The sequence below is a fragment of the Myotis brandtii genome, unplaced genomic scaffold, assembly GCF_000412655.1.
Source record: "Myotis brandtii unplaced genomic scaffold, ASM41265v1 scaffold666, whole genome shotgun sequence".
Lineage (NCBI taxonomy): Eukaryota > Metazoa > Chordata > Mammalia > Chiroptera > Vespertilionidae > Myotis > Myotis brandtii.
The window spans coordinates 76,829-91,120 of NW_005370587.1; the positions used below are offsets into that span (position 1 = coordinate 76,829).

The window sequence follows — 14,292 nt, forward strand, 5'->3', positions numbered from 1 at the left end:
GCCGGTCCCAATAACTTTGCACCTTCAGCAGGTACGGTACAAGTGGGGCTGGCACTGTCAGTGTGTGGGAGCGGCGGTGGCAGGAGCAGGGCTGCTGGCAGACAGGGAACCAGGGACAGGAGCTGTGGTGGGAGGGCCGGGTGTGGGTGCAGAGGATGAGCTGAGACCCGCCCCTGTGCCTACTGCAGCCTCGCAGCCCACAGTTCCTTTCAAGGTGCACAAATTTGTGCAGTGGGCCCCTAGTCTATATATGAGCTTAAGCAACCAGCCAACCAGATGCCCTCTCGCAATCTGGGACCCTTCAGAGGATGTCAGAGAGCTGGTTTTGGCCCGATCCCCACAGGCCAGGCCGAGGGACCCCACCGGTGCATGAATTCGTGCACTGGGCCTCTAGTATCTATATATTTGTTCCTTCAAGAAATTAGTATCTTCTGGTTGTTGTTAATCCTCACCTGAGGATATTTTCTCCATCGCTCTTCAGAGAGAGTGGAAGGGAGGTGAAGAGAGAGAGACATTGATGTGAGAAAAACACATCAACTGGTTGCCTCCCACATGCACACCAACTGGGGGCAGGGAGCCAACCGCAACCCAGGTAGGTGCCTTTGTTCAGGAATTGATCCTGCAACCCTTTGGTGCTCGGGCTGGCACTCTAACCACTGAGCAACACCAGCCAGAGCAAGAAGTTAGTATGTTAACTCTCTTCTATGTCAGATTAGGTATTTAGTGCACATTTCCTTTCTTCTACCTTCATTTCTTTCAACTACAATTTCACTTGTATGATTAATAGGATTTTTTACATTTCCATCCTGATCTGTAGCCACAACGAAATATTCTGTGCTTTGCCTAAGAGACTAATTCTGAAAGTCTAAAAACCAATATAGTGCCTATATTATTATAACAATATATACATATTGTCATATATAATATATAACATACATATACATACTATTCCTGCCAGGTTAAAAGGTATGTTAATTAGGATTATATGTTCTTTTCTAATGGTCTGATAATGTAATTCCTGGGCCATTTGAAATAAAATGTTTATTATATTAAAGTCTTATACTCATCAATTAAGATCATACCACTTTTTATTTTGCTTCATGTTTAAAATCATGACAACTTTCTGAACTGTTTTTCTAAATGCTTTTCTATTATTACTGTCAGAATAGAATTTTATCAACTCTCAAATGTTTTCATCTGCTACATGCCATAGCAGTGTGTGCACACCTGCTTTGACCCCTGCTTGTCCTGCACGCTCTTGTGTTCGTTGGCAGCCGCTGCCCTGGGCCTGAGAGCCATCATCCTAGGACGACCCTTCTCCACTTTCCTGGGCTGCTGCCATGTTTTCCTGGGCCTCATTACATTTCCTTAACGTTACTCTCCTTTTGCTACAATGGTCTCTCAAAATAATCTTCGAGTGAAAAGCACTTCTCAGTGAGACTCTTAACCCTGGAGCATCTGGAATGTCCTCCTCGTCTTCTTCGTGCTTTAGGGACGGTCGGAATGCAGGCTTCTACTCCAATGCCCCTTCCTTCCAGAAGCTGCAGACATGTTCTGTGTTCAAGCACCCAGTGTCCTATGGCACGTGTGGTGCTGTGTGATCCCTGCCTTTCTCTTAAGAGCTTTGAGGGTTCTTTTTCCTTCTCTCTGGGGCACTGAAATTTCCGTAAGTTTTAGGTATATGGATCTTTTCTTTTTATTATTATTCACTGAAGTTGGTTCCAAACGAGCTCTATTTGGCCCAGCCAATGTGCCTCAGTGGTTGGGCATTGATCTATGAACCAGGAGGTCACAATTCGATTCCTGGTCAGGGCACAGGCCCAGGTTGTGGGCTCCATCCCCAGTGTGGGGCGTGCAGGAGGCGGCCGGTCAGTGATCCTCCCTCTCCCTCCACTATGACATCAGTGAAAACGTCTGTTTTTAGAGAGGGAGCTGTAGTGGAAATGTCTGTTCTTTTTCAGCTCTGGGAAGCTTTCCTGTCATCTGTCTCTTCTCCGTTTTCTCTGCTGACATTTTGTGAAAGAGCCCTCTGCACTGGTTGTTCTCTACGTAATTCTTACCTCTTTAATTTCTGTATCTTGCTATATATTCTGAAATGTCTCCTTGACTTTATTTTAGGAACTGAAAATACCTATTGGCAGTTTGAAAATATGTCCACAAGTTCTTTGACACTGCCCTCCTCTGGGGTAAAGCCTCCATTTTTCTGTCCTTGAGTGTGGACTAGACTTATGACTTCCTTCTACCTTGCTGAGGTGGCAGCGTGAACCCACCGAGATGGCTTTTTCTTGCCCTTTCTTTCGAAGCCTCCTGGGAGGTCAGCTCCCATGCTCAGCACACTCTGCAGGTCAATGCGGAGCCCAGACGGAGGCTTCCAGCAAGGAGCAGACCTTCCTGTCCCCACCTCTGGCATGAGCAGAAGGTCTCCCACCCCAGCTAAGCTGACGCCTCCACTGCAACCTCTGAGCCCATCCAGACCCGCCCAGCACATCAGCCCCTCCACCTCACCCACCAAGAAAGTGACACCATAAATGTTTTCTGTGTTAAATCATTAAGTTTTGGTGTAATTTATCACAAAACAATTAATAAATAACTATTGTACTATATGTAGTAGTTAAGACTTTTTGTGGTCTCTGAATGCTTCTTTTCATAGCAGCCTATTTTGGTTTTACAGATATAAGTGGAACCTTGCTTCTTGCACTTAATTTATTCCAGAAGGCTGTTTGAGAAGCGATTTGTTCAAAAACCGAATCAGCAGCAACACAAGCAAAAAGACATGAAAATATTCACAGCACAATTTCCCCGAGATGTTAACAACGCAAGGTAGAGCAGTGACCTGACTCACTCACGCATTCCCCTTGCTTGTCCTGAGATATGCGTGACGCATCATACAGGCATCAGCATGAAAGGGCTGTTAGGTTGAGAACCAAAGTTTTGCTCAACAACCACCAAGACATTTTTTTTTCTGAACAACTTGGTCAAGAACTAAATTGTTCAAGAATTTTCCCCATTTATGCTACTTTAAAATGCATTTTTTTCAATCTCAAAACCATGAATATTAGAAAATTTTTAAATAGCTTGTAAGTAATTTATAGAACCACATCCTATATAATAAAAGCCTAATATGCAAATTGTCCCCTCGACCAGGAGTTTGACTGCTCACTATGATGTGCGCTGACCACCAGGAGGCGGCACGGAACATGGCAGGCATAGGCAACACGGCACTGGCAGTGGGCGGCAGTGGAGGCGCTGCCGGCCCCAATGAGAGTGGGACCGCGGTGGGACGGTGGAGCAGGTGAGCGGGCAGCACCAGGCCAAGGCGAGTGCAAGCGCAGGCACCGATTGTCCCATAGACGGTGACCAGCAGCCCCGCTCCCCACCCGGCTCCCAGGCACTAAGGGAGCCGGGCGAGGGGCCCAGCCTTGATCGATCACCCCACAGGCAGGATGGTGGAGCAGGTGAGGAGGTGGAGCCAGGCCAAGGTGGGGTGCCAGGCAGGGCTGCAGGGCCGCGAGGCTGGGGGCACGAGCTGGGGAACCCCACCCATGCACGAATTTGTGCACTGGGCCTCTAGTGTACATCATAAAAGAAATTCTCATTATTTAGACCTGAATGGCAACAAAAGTACTAAATATCCAAAAAAAAGAAGTATTTTAATTGTAAAAGTGGTCAAATGTATGAAGGAGACTTAACTTTGGGTGGCAAACAATGCGATATATTAATGATGTATGATGGGATTGTAGACCTGAAACCTGTAGAATTTCATTAACCAATGTCACCCCAATCAATTCAATTAAAAATAAGCACCTTCATTGGAAAACTAATAAAAATCAGAATATTTTAAAATGAAAAAAAAATGATTTTTTCAAGTTCTTATCTATTATCAAAATTATTGTTTCCTGGTAGGGGAGTGTTTCTGTTCAGTAGACCTGTTTCACACCACTGTCGCGCATGCTTGGCACTATGTGTTATCTTAGGTCTCGACTCTGAGAAGCACACTTTGCCGAGTGAGTGATGCTATTCCTATTTAAGAACACAAGGCCTGGCCAGTACCTGGCTTCCTTGGGGCTCTAGGAAGGAGATCCATTCCCGCGGGGTGTTCTCTGAGCGGGGGTCCCTAGCACGCCCACTGTCAGGCTTTAGGGTCCCAAACGTTAGCGCTCCAGGACAATCGTGCTGTGGAGAACTTGACTCTCCCTACACAAGTCATTCGACTTCCCTACAACAGGGCCCCTTGCTTCCCCTGGTACATAAAGGACAGACTGCCCACAGCCTGCAGTGCAAGGAGCAGAAGCTGCTGACATGATTGTGTTGATTAGACTTTTGGTTCCGTCATTTCCAGCTTTGCCTCCTGTCGATGCACTCCACAGCCAGCCCTGAGCCTGCAGGCTCTCCTGGGCGACGGGCCGCAGTGGGCTCCTTCACCAAGTTATGGGCTTCAGGTTCCTTTATGCTGTTTCATCCACCAAACCACCACTGTCCTTGTTCAATCTCCCAAAAATGTGCTGACATTTCTTATTTGTTGATAACATCTTATGTTCGTCTACCTCCTTTTTCTTTGTTTTCTCTTTGTTGCCTACCGTGCTTGTATTTCACTGAGACACGGAGTCCTGAGTGAGTGCATGTATATAATCCAACACCTTCAGAGTGCTGTGTCAGACAGTCTCCAGACTTTTCTCCAAATGTCGCTCCTACTTCTTGGTCTTAAGTAAAAACCTGCCTATCCTATGGGGAGGCAACCTTTCCTGCGACCACCCTCTCCCGTGGAGACTTGCATCTGTCACGCACTGCGCTCAGCAGGTGGATGACATGGATTCCTTCCGCAGTACATTCTTCAGCCCACTGTCTTGCTTCCTCCCTCCCTGGACACTGCCACCTGTCCTCCTCCTCACAGCAGTCACCTAGTAACACCACCTGTGGCTGCGGCCTCAGTTCTCCTCTTACCCCCATGTCACATGGCCTCAAAACCCACGTGCATGTTAAGCTATTCGAACTCCCGTCTCCGCGGCTTCCTTCCTTCGTCTCTAGCACCCTCCTCCACGCCACCTCAATGACCACTCCCACCGCTTTAGCCTTCACCTCGGCATCACCAAAAACCGACTGCCTCCCAAATCACTAACACAGGCATTGCCTCCTCCAGACAAAACCACCTCTTCTCCCTGCTCACGTGCCTAAGAAACCCACGACAAGTGCTGCTTGAGAACATGGTAACAAGCTCTTCCACAATCTCTGCGAGGACTTCCTGTCTGTCTTCACTCTTTAAACCCCCTCCTCACCGAGGTCATCACTCTGAGGAATAACCTTGTCTTTCATCTCCTCCCTCCTTCTCCAAACTCTGTTCCATTGGCTACAGTTTATCCTGTGTCCCCAGCCTCTGCCTGACCGCTGGCTTCCCCTAGCAGTGACATGCATCCCTAGTTTCTCTAATTGCAAGTTTCCCTCAGACCTCCCCCATCTGCCCTGAGCCACGACAGGCCTCCACACTCCCTCACCTCTCCTCTAGGGGGTTAGCGCAATTGCATTTGTGTGTAGGACTCTCTCTCCATGAGACTAAGCTCTGTGGGGCAGAATCTATGTATACTTATCGTGTGCTAACATCCGGTATGAAGCTAATGCCTAATAGAAAGCTCAGTAATAGTTTTTGAATGGATGAGAACTTGAAAATCATCATTCAGCATAGATCTGTCACTAGTTGTCAAATATTAAAATATTAAAACTAAATTTAACTGGGATTCAGTCTTGATTAAAATAACCTGCCACACTGTTTCTTAGTTAGTATGATTGTTTTAAAGTCTTGACACTTAGTTAAGCTGAACTACAGCTCACCCATATCATTCTCTTTCCCTCCGTCCTGGGAGAGAGTGGCCACTGAAGCCACCGAGGACACGGAGCCGGCAGGCAGGCACCCAGCGTCGGCTCCGTCACTTGCTGGCCCGCTCTGGCGCGACTTAGCAGCATCCTGGGGCTCGGGACTCACAGGTGGGGGTGGGGGTGAGTGCTTAGGGTGACGCGGCTTCTGCAGCTCCATGGCTCTGCCAACTGAACAGAAAGAAATGGTCAACAATTTGTGTTTCAAAGCAGCTAAAAGATGATGTCAAAGGTCTGGAAAAATGTCTAAAACATGGTAGGCCCTAGAACACTAGGCTAATCATTACACAGAGTGAGAAAGGAAGGGAAATGAGCAGAAGGGGGAGAGGGAGAAGAAGATGGAAGAGGGCTGAAAGGAAGAGAGGGAGATGGTGCAGCGTGAGGGGGAGACAGGAGGTGACAAAGATGAGCAAGAGAAAAGGGGAGGGCGCCATGGTGCGGGGGGAGCGGGGTGCTGAGGCAGGCAGGTCCGTAGGGAGCACACTTGCTGGTACCAGTGAAGAGAAAGCCTTTGAGCTCTATGAGCTCTAGAAGCTCCCCATTCTCCCCAATCCTCGTCACTTCATCACAACGTGCCCTGGTCCATCTGGGTACCCCTCCTGCTCCTGTCAGTCATCCCACACGAAGCTCGCCCCGCGGGCACCCTCCTCGCAGCACTGCGCACCCTCACAGACTTCACACATCACGGGCTCCAATGTTCTCCCTCGTTCCAGAGGCTCTTCTCGACTCCCGGGAGCTCGTGGTCAGCATTGGGAAACACTCCTTCTCCTCCACTTTTCTGAAAGTCCCCTCACCCTCCTAGTGTTTCTCCAAGGGGCGCCATGGCCCTGCGGGAGAGCGCTCCCTCACCTCTCCTCCAGGGACTGAGCACAACTTGAATTTGTGTGTGTAGGACTCTCTCCCCATGAAACTAAGCTCTGTGGGGCAGAATCTATGTATAATTATCGTGTGCTAACATCTGGTAGGAAGCTAATGCCTAATAGAAAGCTCAGTAATAGTTTTTGAATGGACTCATCGTGTAGGACAGTTAGCGTCACTCGGTCCCAACCCGTCCCCATGCCACCCTGCCAGTGTGCCCAGATGCAGCCCTGGACCCCACAGGCCTCGGGTCTTCCCACAGCTCCACGACTCCACTTCCTCCTCAGCCCTCTCCAGGGCTGATGTCTCCCTGGGCCTGACGGTGGAGAGGTGAAAGTGTGAGGAATCTATGTATAAGAGGACTGAACAAAGTATGGTGGAGAGACCCATGCCCATTTTCTGTGTTTTTAATTTTTAACTTTAATGATCAGAACTTGAATACAAACAAAATTAGAACAGGTGGATAAATTATATTATGGATAATGAATGAGATGCTCTGCTACCATCACAGGAGAGGTTTATAACAATTATGTAGCCACATGGGGGAATTTAGTGGAGACAGAACACTGAATGGAAGCAGGCACATTGAAAGTTCAGAGGAATCATGTCAAGAACACCCTTCTCCAGCAATCCATTCTAGCTCAATGAGCCCGTTAAAAGGTGGCATGGGACAGCAGAATACAGCATTTTAAACTTCCACATACTTGCACTGTTGTCAGGACGGCTGGGCCTCCGTGGGGGCCCCAGGATGCTGGAGAATCCCCTTCGCTTCCCCTTTTCTTCGCCTTCCTTCTCTTTCTTCATACTTTGCTAGAGTTAAGGTACAATCGAAGAGATAAGAGATACATAACAGAGTGGGTTTCTGTTGTTGCTTTCAAACATAGAAATGCAATTCCAATGGTCATTTGAAAGAAATTGGTTAAACGTAAATGAAACACACACACACACACACACACACACACACACACACACACACGATACTCATTAGAAACTGGCACACAGTACTGTGTATAGATCACACTTAAGATACCTGGGAGAGGTGGAGGAGTGTATATGGGAGATAAATACTGATGGAAGGAGACTTGACGCACAATACAGTGTACAGATCATGCATTATAAAGTTGTACGCTTGAAACCTGTATAATTTTATTAACCAATGTCACCCCAATAAATTCAATAAAAAACTTAAGACATTTTTCAAACTCTTTAGAGCTGATAATTTTGGAAAATAAAAGGGTAGTTTTATAACACATTTACTGGGAGCTTGTTCTAAATGGTTCATTTATCCATTGAGCAAACATTTACTCACTAAGCTCATAAGATGTGAGCACACTATGCTAAAAGCTGGAGGTCCAATGATGGAGCTCCTTGCCCTCACAGAGCTTCACTATCAAATAAAAATTAAACAAAAACACAAATCCTTACCAACTATGACAGGCACCACAAAGAACAGGATAAGCTGGGGATGGTACTCTGTGTAAGTCGCTGTTTTCAACTTTTCATACTTTCCAGTAATTAGTTCATATCCCTGCGTTCTCACTAGATTTGAGTTTCTGACAACAGGAGCCGTATCGTATCTAATAAGCATCCTGCACTGAGTTGCTGAAAAAGTAAACACTAAGCAGGAAAGCATCGAGCAAAGGCAAAAAGCACCGAGACCCGCACACAGCGCTCTCCCAGCCTCACCTTGATTTTCGGGAGGAACCCAATCCGACCCCGCTTATGCTCCAAATTCCGAGGCTCTTTCACTTTTACTCCCAAATGCTTCATGTACATGAAAATAACATACTGCATTGTTGAACTGGAGGAGAACAGAGTAAGTGAAATAAGGCTTCTGAAAAAGGAGGGTGGGTAAAATAAAGATAGCAACTGATTTCCCAAACCTCAGGGATGGAACTCTTAGAATTCATCCATCACATGGAAAATAAGGAATTACCAGGACAGGATTCTATCTCAAGACACTAGAATATTAGTCAAATAAAATATAGGCCATCAGAGGGGGACGGTCTACATTTTTTAAGTTAAAAGAAATAAAATATAATTCATGACTGACAAAAGAAAAGAGTTTATTTTTATTTCTTTAAAATTCTAGAATAAAAGTTGCATTACCTCTTATCTTCTTCTATAGCCTGAGCAGTCACCCTAAAAATAAAAACATTTACAAATGAAATATTAAAGCTTAAGAAAAGCGCTGCTATTACACCCAGATGCCTGAACCAGCAGAACAGAGCCACAGGGACTGTAATTCTAAGAAAAACCCTCTATCCCCAGAGGAGCTGCATGCTTCTCACTCATGTCCTGTCATCAACTACAAACGTTTTATAGCAAGAAATGTTATTTCCAAACCTCTGAACTTAAACCAATAAAAGCATTTAACCTGGTCTTCATCAGCTAGAAATTTTGTAGTTACTCATTTTGCTAATACCTAGAAAAAGAAACTCAAGAACTTTATTTAAAATAAATTATCAGCAAAAATAAGAAAATAATAAAATAAAATATCAGCAAAAAAAGTAAGTAAAACATTCAGTTTATCAAGCACCGTGACAAAGTAAGTAGCCCCGCCCACCTAGCCTGGCCCTCTTCTGGACATGCTCAGAGGGCACGTCTCTCAGCAGAATAAAGGGCATTTCTACATCACGTCTGTGACTTACAACACTTCTTCAATTTTGGCCACAATCTGCTCTGCGCATGCCCGCTCCTTCTCCAAGGTGACCCGGTCCTTGTCTCTCTCGACGTCAAGTTTGGTCAGTTCACTTTCAGCCAAGGTCAGCCCCATGCTCCTTTTCTGCCTAAAGGGAACAGGAGGCCAGGCCTGGAGTGGCTCAGAGGAAAGTATCTCCCTCACCAGGTTCCACAGCCACGAGTTTCCAGCAACAGGCACAAGGCCCCGGCTTTCATGCCAGCACACCACGTCCGCTAGGACAACAGAGGAAAACGTTCCAGAGGCAGCCAGCCACTCAACAGAGCACAGACCCTGAAGGAACACACTCAGCACAGACAAACGGGGAAGTCTCATGGGGTGGGAACTAGGAACTCTCAATATCCAAACACTTTGACTCCAGATGCTCATTATGCTTTAGTAACAGAGACAGAGACCAGATGCTAAGCCGAGGATTTAATGCATAACCTATCAGTTCTGTCTCTACCCGCCAGCTTACCGGAAATCCTCCAAGTGCCTCTGAATCTCAGGGTGCACCCGTTCCTGCATAGTGTGGATATAGTGGCGATGGAGATCCTCAGGAATAAGCTCAGGTCTTCTTTTTTCTGCAAAGAGGAAAAGGGAAAGGATTACTTGATCTACAGGTATAATCTGTGCATTATCACTGGCAGCGCACCAATGCGACTGGTGTAAGCTTATCTCCGAGTAAGACAGAGTTCTTCAACTTCATTCATGTATTTCATCTCATAATTCAGATTTCATTTACCCTTCAATGCGGATGACCTACTGGTCACCACATGACACATAACACCGTTAGGAATGAGCCGGGCTACATAACTACAGAGACATAATTCTCCAGGATATTGGTGCTCCAAACTTACCTAGATCTACTGATATTTCATCAGGAACAGAAACTTTCAAGTGCTAAAACAAAAATGCAAAGAAAAAGTGAGACAGCACTAAGGGCTTTTCAAGATGCATACAGTGCCTGTATAAAGTAAATGAACAGAGCCTGGACACCTATTTTCACAAGCACCTTCATGCATAAGCTCATTTCCTGTGCTCCCCCACCCAGTGTCACAGCTCTGGTGTGTTCTATTGTTTAACCTGGAAAAGAAGCCCTTCCCACAGATCATGCTACAAAGGAATTATCTACAACATCTACTGAACGCCTAAATGCCTCTGTGCCTTACGTATTCTTTCTGGAAGGAATGAATGCTGACTTTGGTTTTCTAGAATCTGGTTACTCTACATCATTTGAATTAATACAGGTAAAAACTAAACTATGTGTATATATTATTATATGGAAAATTTACTCATATATAACTACTAGAGGCTCAATGCACGACATTCGTGCAAGAGGAGGCCTTCCTTCCTCCAGCCACCGGCAGGCACCCAGGGCCCAGGCTTCCCTCACAGCCCCGGCTTCGTCCAGAAGGTCGTCTGGAAGAATGTTCAGAAGGACGTCCAGTCTAATTAGCATATTATGCTTTTATTATTATAATTTTTATTTACTGTATTTGAAATACTCCCTCTACAGACCATGACATTTCCAGTCCCTTTCCTTAAAGAACCCTCACAATAGTCACACCCCCAATGAGAGAGTTAGCGGATGTCATTTCTGAGGATTTGGAGTCTTAAATATCCAGTGACCATCTGTAGCATTTACACTACTGAACTAATTAAAGTAGCCGTGTTTTAGTTCTGTACAGCTAGGACTTCCCCCATAATAACTGCAGTTTCTGGTCCCACTATTAATTTAGAAATGTGTTTTCCTTCCCATCAATTTGGAAAATATCTTAAAAATAAATTGTTTTTGCAGTTACAGTAAGTATCGTGACCTCTGTATACTGACTCTGTATTGTACACCTACTTAAGTCATACACTTTCAGAATGTAAACAATTCCTATAAGATCTGAAGTTTTATATTTGAAAATAAATCACTGTTAAAAATTATGAGATCGCTAATATTCATTTGAAGGACAGGGAAGTGATTTCAAAGCTTTCTCTTTAACTGATGTTGCCATGCTGCAGCTCAAATCAGCTTTCCTAAAAGTATTTCTAGCACAAATGCAAAAAAGTAAATGCTCATTTATGTATGTGGGTATTTATATGAAAAAAATATCACCTGTGTGTCAAAAATAATTAGCAAATTAATCAAGGTTCTTACATTTTAATGTTAATAAACTTATATAGATCAGTAGCAAGATATAAAGTTTTAAGTTAGCATGGAGCTCTATATGTGAAATTCAAATACACTTCAATATGCTGTCATTTCTTAATAAATATGATGTGTAATATATTAAACAATAGCAGTAAAATCAGAAGCCTAACATTCATTCAAAAAATATCTGAGTGGCCACTCTGTGCTGTGACCTATTAATATCGGGAGAACAGCAGACAACAGACGGATAAAAACCTCTGCCCTGATGAAGCTTACATTCAGGGTAGAGGAGGAGTACAAACGAACAAAATAAGTTAATAAAATATAAGTTCTATGGACAAAAATAACAGGAGAGACAGCAGCATAAAGTGAAAGGGGTTACATTTTAAGTGGGTTGGTCAGGGAAGGCCTTCCTGAGAGGTGATTATATTCAGCAGTGTGCAGGCAACTGTAAAGGAGCAGAGAAAGGGGAGCTGGAGAAAGCAGAGGCCCGAAGTTTCTGTGCATGTTTACTGCTTTACGGTCTGCAACTGACGTAAATGGCTCAACAGAAAACAAGAACTGGTGGTGCAGGGCAGAAAGTGCTGCAGCTACAGCAGCGTCTCTGTGCATGAAGCAATGCACACGGTATGCCGGAGGAGAGGATGTACCTGTAGACTACTTTACATTTCTCAGGCAAACAGCCAGGTCATCAGCTGAGAAAAGGACAGGAGAGGAAGTGATAGTTTTAGGAGAAAGAAGGTTTAAAACAGTCATATGAGAGAACTGCAAATATGGAAGAACTAGGGACATAGAGTGATTATCCAGGGAGCATTAGGGGCGATTCTCCTTTCCCTAGAGCAAAACAAGTAATATAACTCTTAGGAAACACTATTGCCATTTATTATCATTTATGTAAATAAGATAGTTTTCACCAGTTTTTAGTTAAACTTGTACCTACAAACTTCAAAGAGGCCAAGCGGAGTTCAAGTATGCAAGTGTTACCCTTTGGATCCTGACATATAAATGTATATTATTTGTGTTCTCTTTTTATTCCCTCATCCTAATCATACACATGTGACAACAGATATGCCTACAACTAATTTAGAAATGATAAAAAAATAACAGCCAAGAGTAATCAATAACTGACAGATGTCACAAAGCACAATGAAGTCCAAAAACACAGAGGGAGCCCTGGCTGGTGCGGCTCAGGTGGTTGGAGCATCATCCTGTCCACCAAAAGGTTCCAGGTTCGATCCCCGGTTGGGGCATGTGCAGGAGGCAACCGAACCGATGGATGTTTCTCTCTCCCCCCCCCCCCTTCCTAAAATCAATTTTAAAAATAATTTTTAAAAAGTGAAAGAAAAAAATCAAATGGGAGGGAAAACTGGAAGTAGGAGGCCGATATCTCAATGTACTAGAGCAGAGAGTTTACTATTAACTTGGTAACTTACTGCAGATCGATCCAGGAAGAACTGATGAAACTCAAGGAAGATTCGACGAGTCTCCTTGGAATTGGTTTGTTTATAAAGGTCTGAATAGAGATAACAGAGCTATAGTAAAGAAGAAAATGGAAAAAAAAAGTGAGAAATCTTGAAAAATATAATTAATCTGTTATATTCTCAGAGAGTATGAATGTTTGGAACAGGCAAGTCACCATAAGCAATAGTTAACACACTCAACAAAGTGCTTAAAAAAATAAATTAATAACATTTTAAGTATCTTTCATGTCTATCCTTATATGTTTAGAAAACTGAAAAAAAAGTCTGTCCACTTATTTCACAGAAGTGAAAAGTTTTATGGTTTATTAATCAAACTTTGAATTTGCTAAATCATAAAATATATTACCAATGTCGCAGGGTCAAACTGTGAAACTACATGGTGTAAAAACACAGCCAAGTGAGCAGGGCGCGATTTCAGCAGTTCGATGCTCTGGAAGCAGCTGCACTGCCCATTGATCTAGAAAAAGAAACAATTACACATCAGTGACTCCAACACAAATGCAAATGTCATGTGAGCTCAACTAAACATTAACTATCAAAATCCACTTAGATCTACCGTAAAAAATTCAAGATTTGAGAAATTTTACTAGAATTTATTAGCAACATAGGCTATGGAATCTTTTCCTCTGAAATGAGTATTTCAGGGGAGAGGCTGGGAGTAAGACCATCTTGGGAGAATGCAAGTTTAGAAGATGATTATCAAGGAGCTGAGGCATCTATAAATCAGTACACAACTATCTAACAGCACTTCTGCAAATGTCATGGAAGACTCTCCGCCTAATAACGAACTAGCTGTTTTCCTTTTGCACTAATCACAGAAATGGTGGTAGAAAATGGAGTTGTATCATTTTAAGTAACACCGGCCTATAATAAATATGTACATTCCTTACCACACAGAAAACAGTAATCGTTAAAATTAAGGTAACTAAAATAATAATTTTCATATAATTTTTCACATGTAAAATAAATTACAGTGAGACTAAAGTTAATCTAAGGAACAATACCAATCCCACACAATCTCTCTCAGAAAATATAAGAGGAGGCCGGTGCCATTGTGGGGCTCAGCCCACCTGCTTTTCCAGATGACCTAATCCTATCTAATAATAGACAAATAGGGTAATTAACCATACCTCCGATACGCTTCCCATTGGCTAATCAGGGCAATATACAAATTAACTGCCAACCAAGATGGCGGCCGGCAGCCAGGCAGCTGAAGCGAACAGGAGGCTTGCTTGCTCCAGTGATGGAGGAAGCCAAGGTTCCCC

At 44.0% G+C, this 14,292-nt stretch overlaps 1 protein-coding gene across 9 annotated transcripts in view; it reads right to left on the bottom strand.

The window, feature by feature from the left end:
- Positions 1-14,292, bottom strand: part of ARHGEF12 (Rho guanine nucleotide exchange factor (GEF) 12) — a 186,886-nt gene that overhangs the window by 63,782 nt on the left and 108,812 nt on the right. For all 9 annotated transcript variants that reach the window (XM_014528955.1, XM_014528950.1, XM_014528951.1 and 6 more), the window contains 9 exons: positions 13,374-13,484; positions 12,980-13,078; positions 10,264-10,306; positions 9,882-9,987; positions 9,375-9,512; positions 8,833-8,865; positions 8,410-8,524; positions 7,428-7,533; positions 5,824-6,036 (listed from right to left, as the gene is read on the bottom strand). In XM_014528955.1, the coding sequence (XP_014384441.1) occupies positions 5,824-6,036; positions 7,428-7,533; positions 8,410-8,524; positions 8,833-8,865; positions 9,375-9,512; positions 9,882-9,987; positions 10,264-10,306; positions 12,980-13,078; positions 13,374-13,484 (964 nt within the window). The remainder of the gene's footprint in view (positions 1-5,823; positions 6,037-7,427; positions 7,534-8,409; positions 8,525-8,832; positions 8,866-9,374; positions 9,513-9,881; positions 9,988-10,263; positions 10,307-12,979; positions 13,079-13,373; positions 13,485-14,292) is intronic.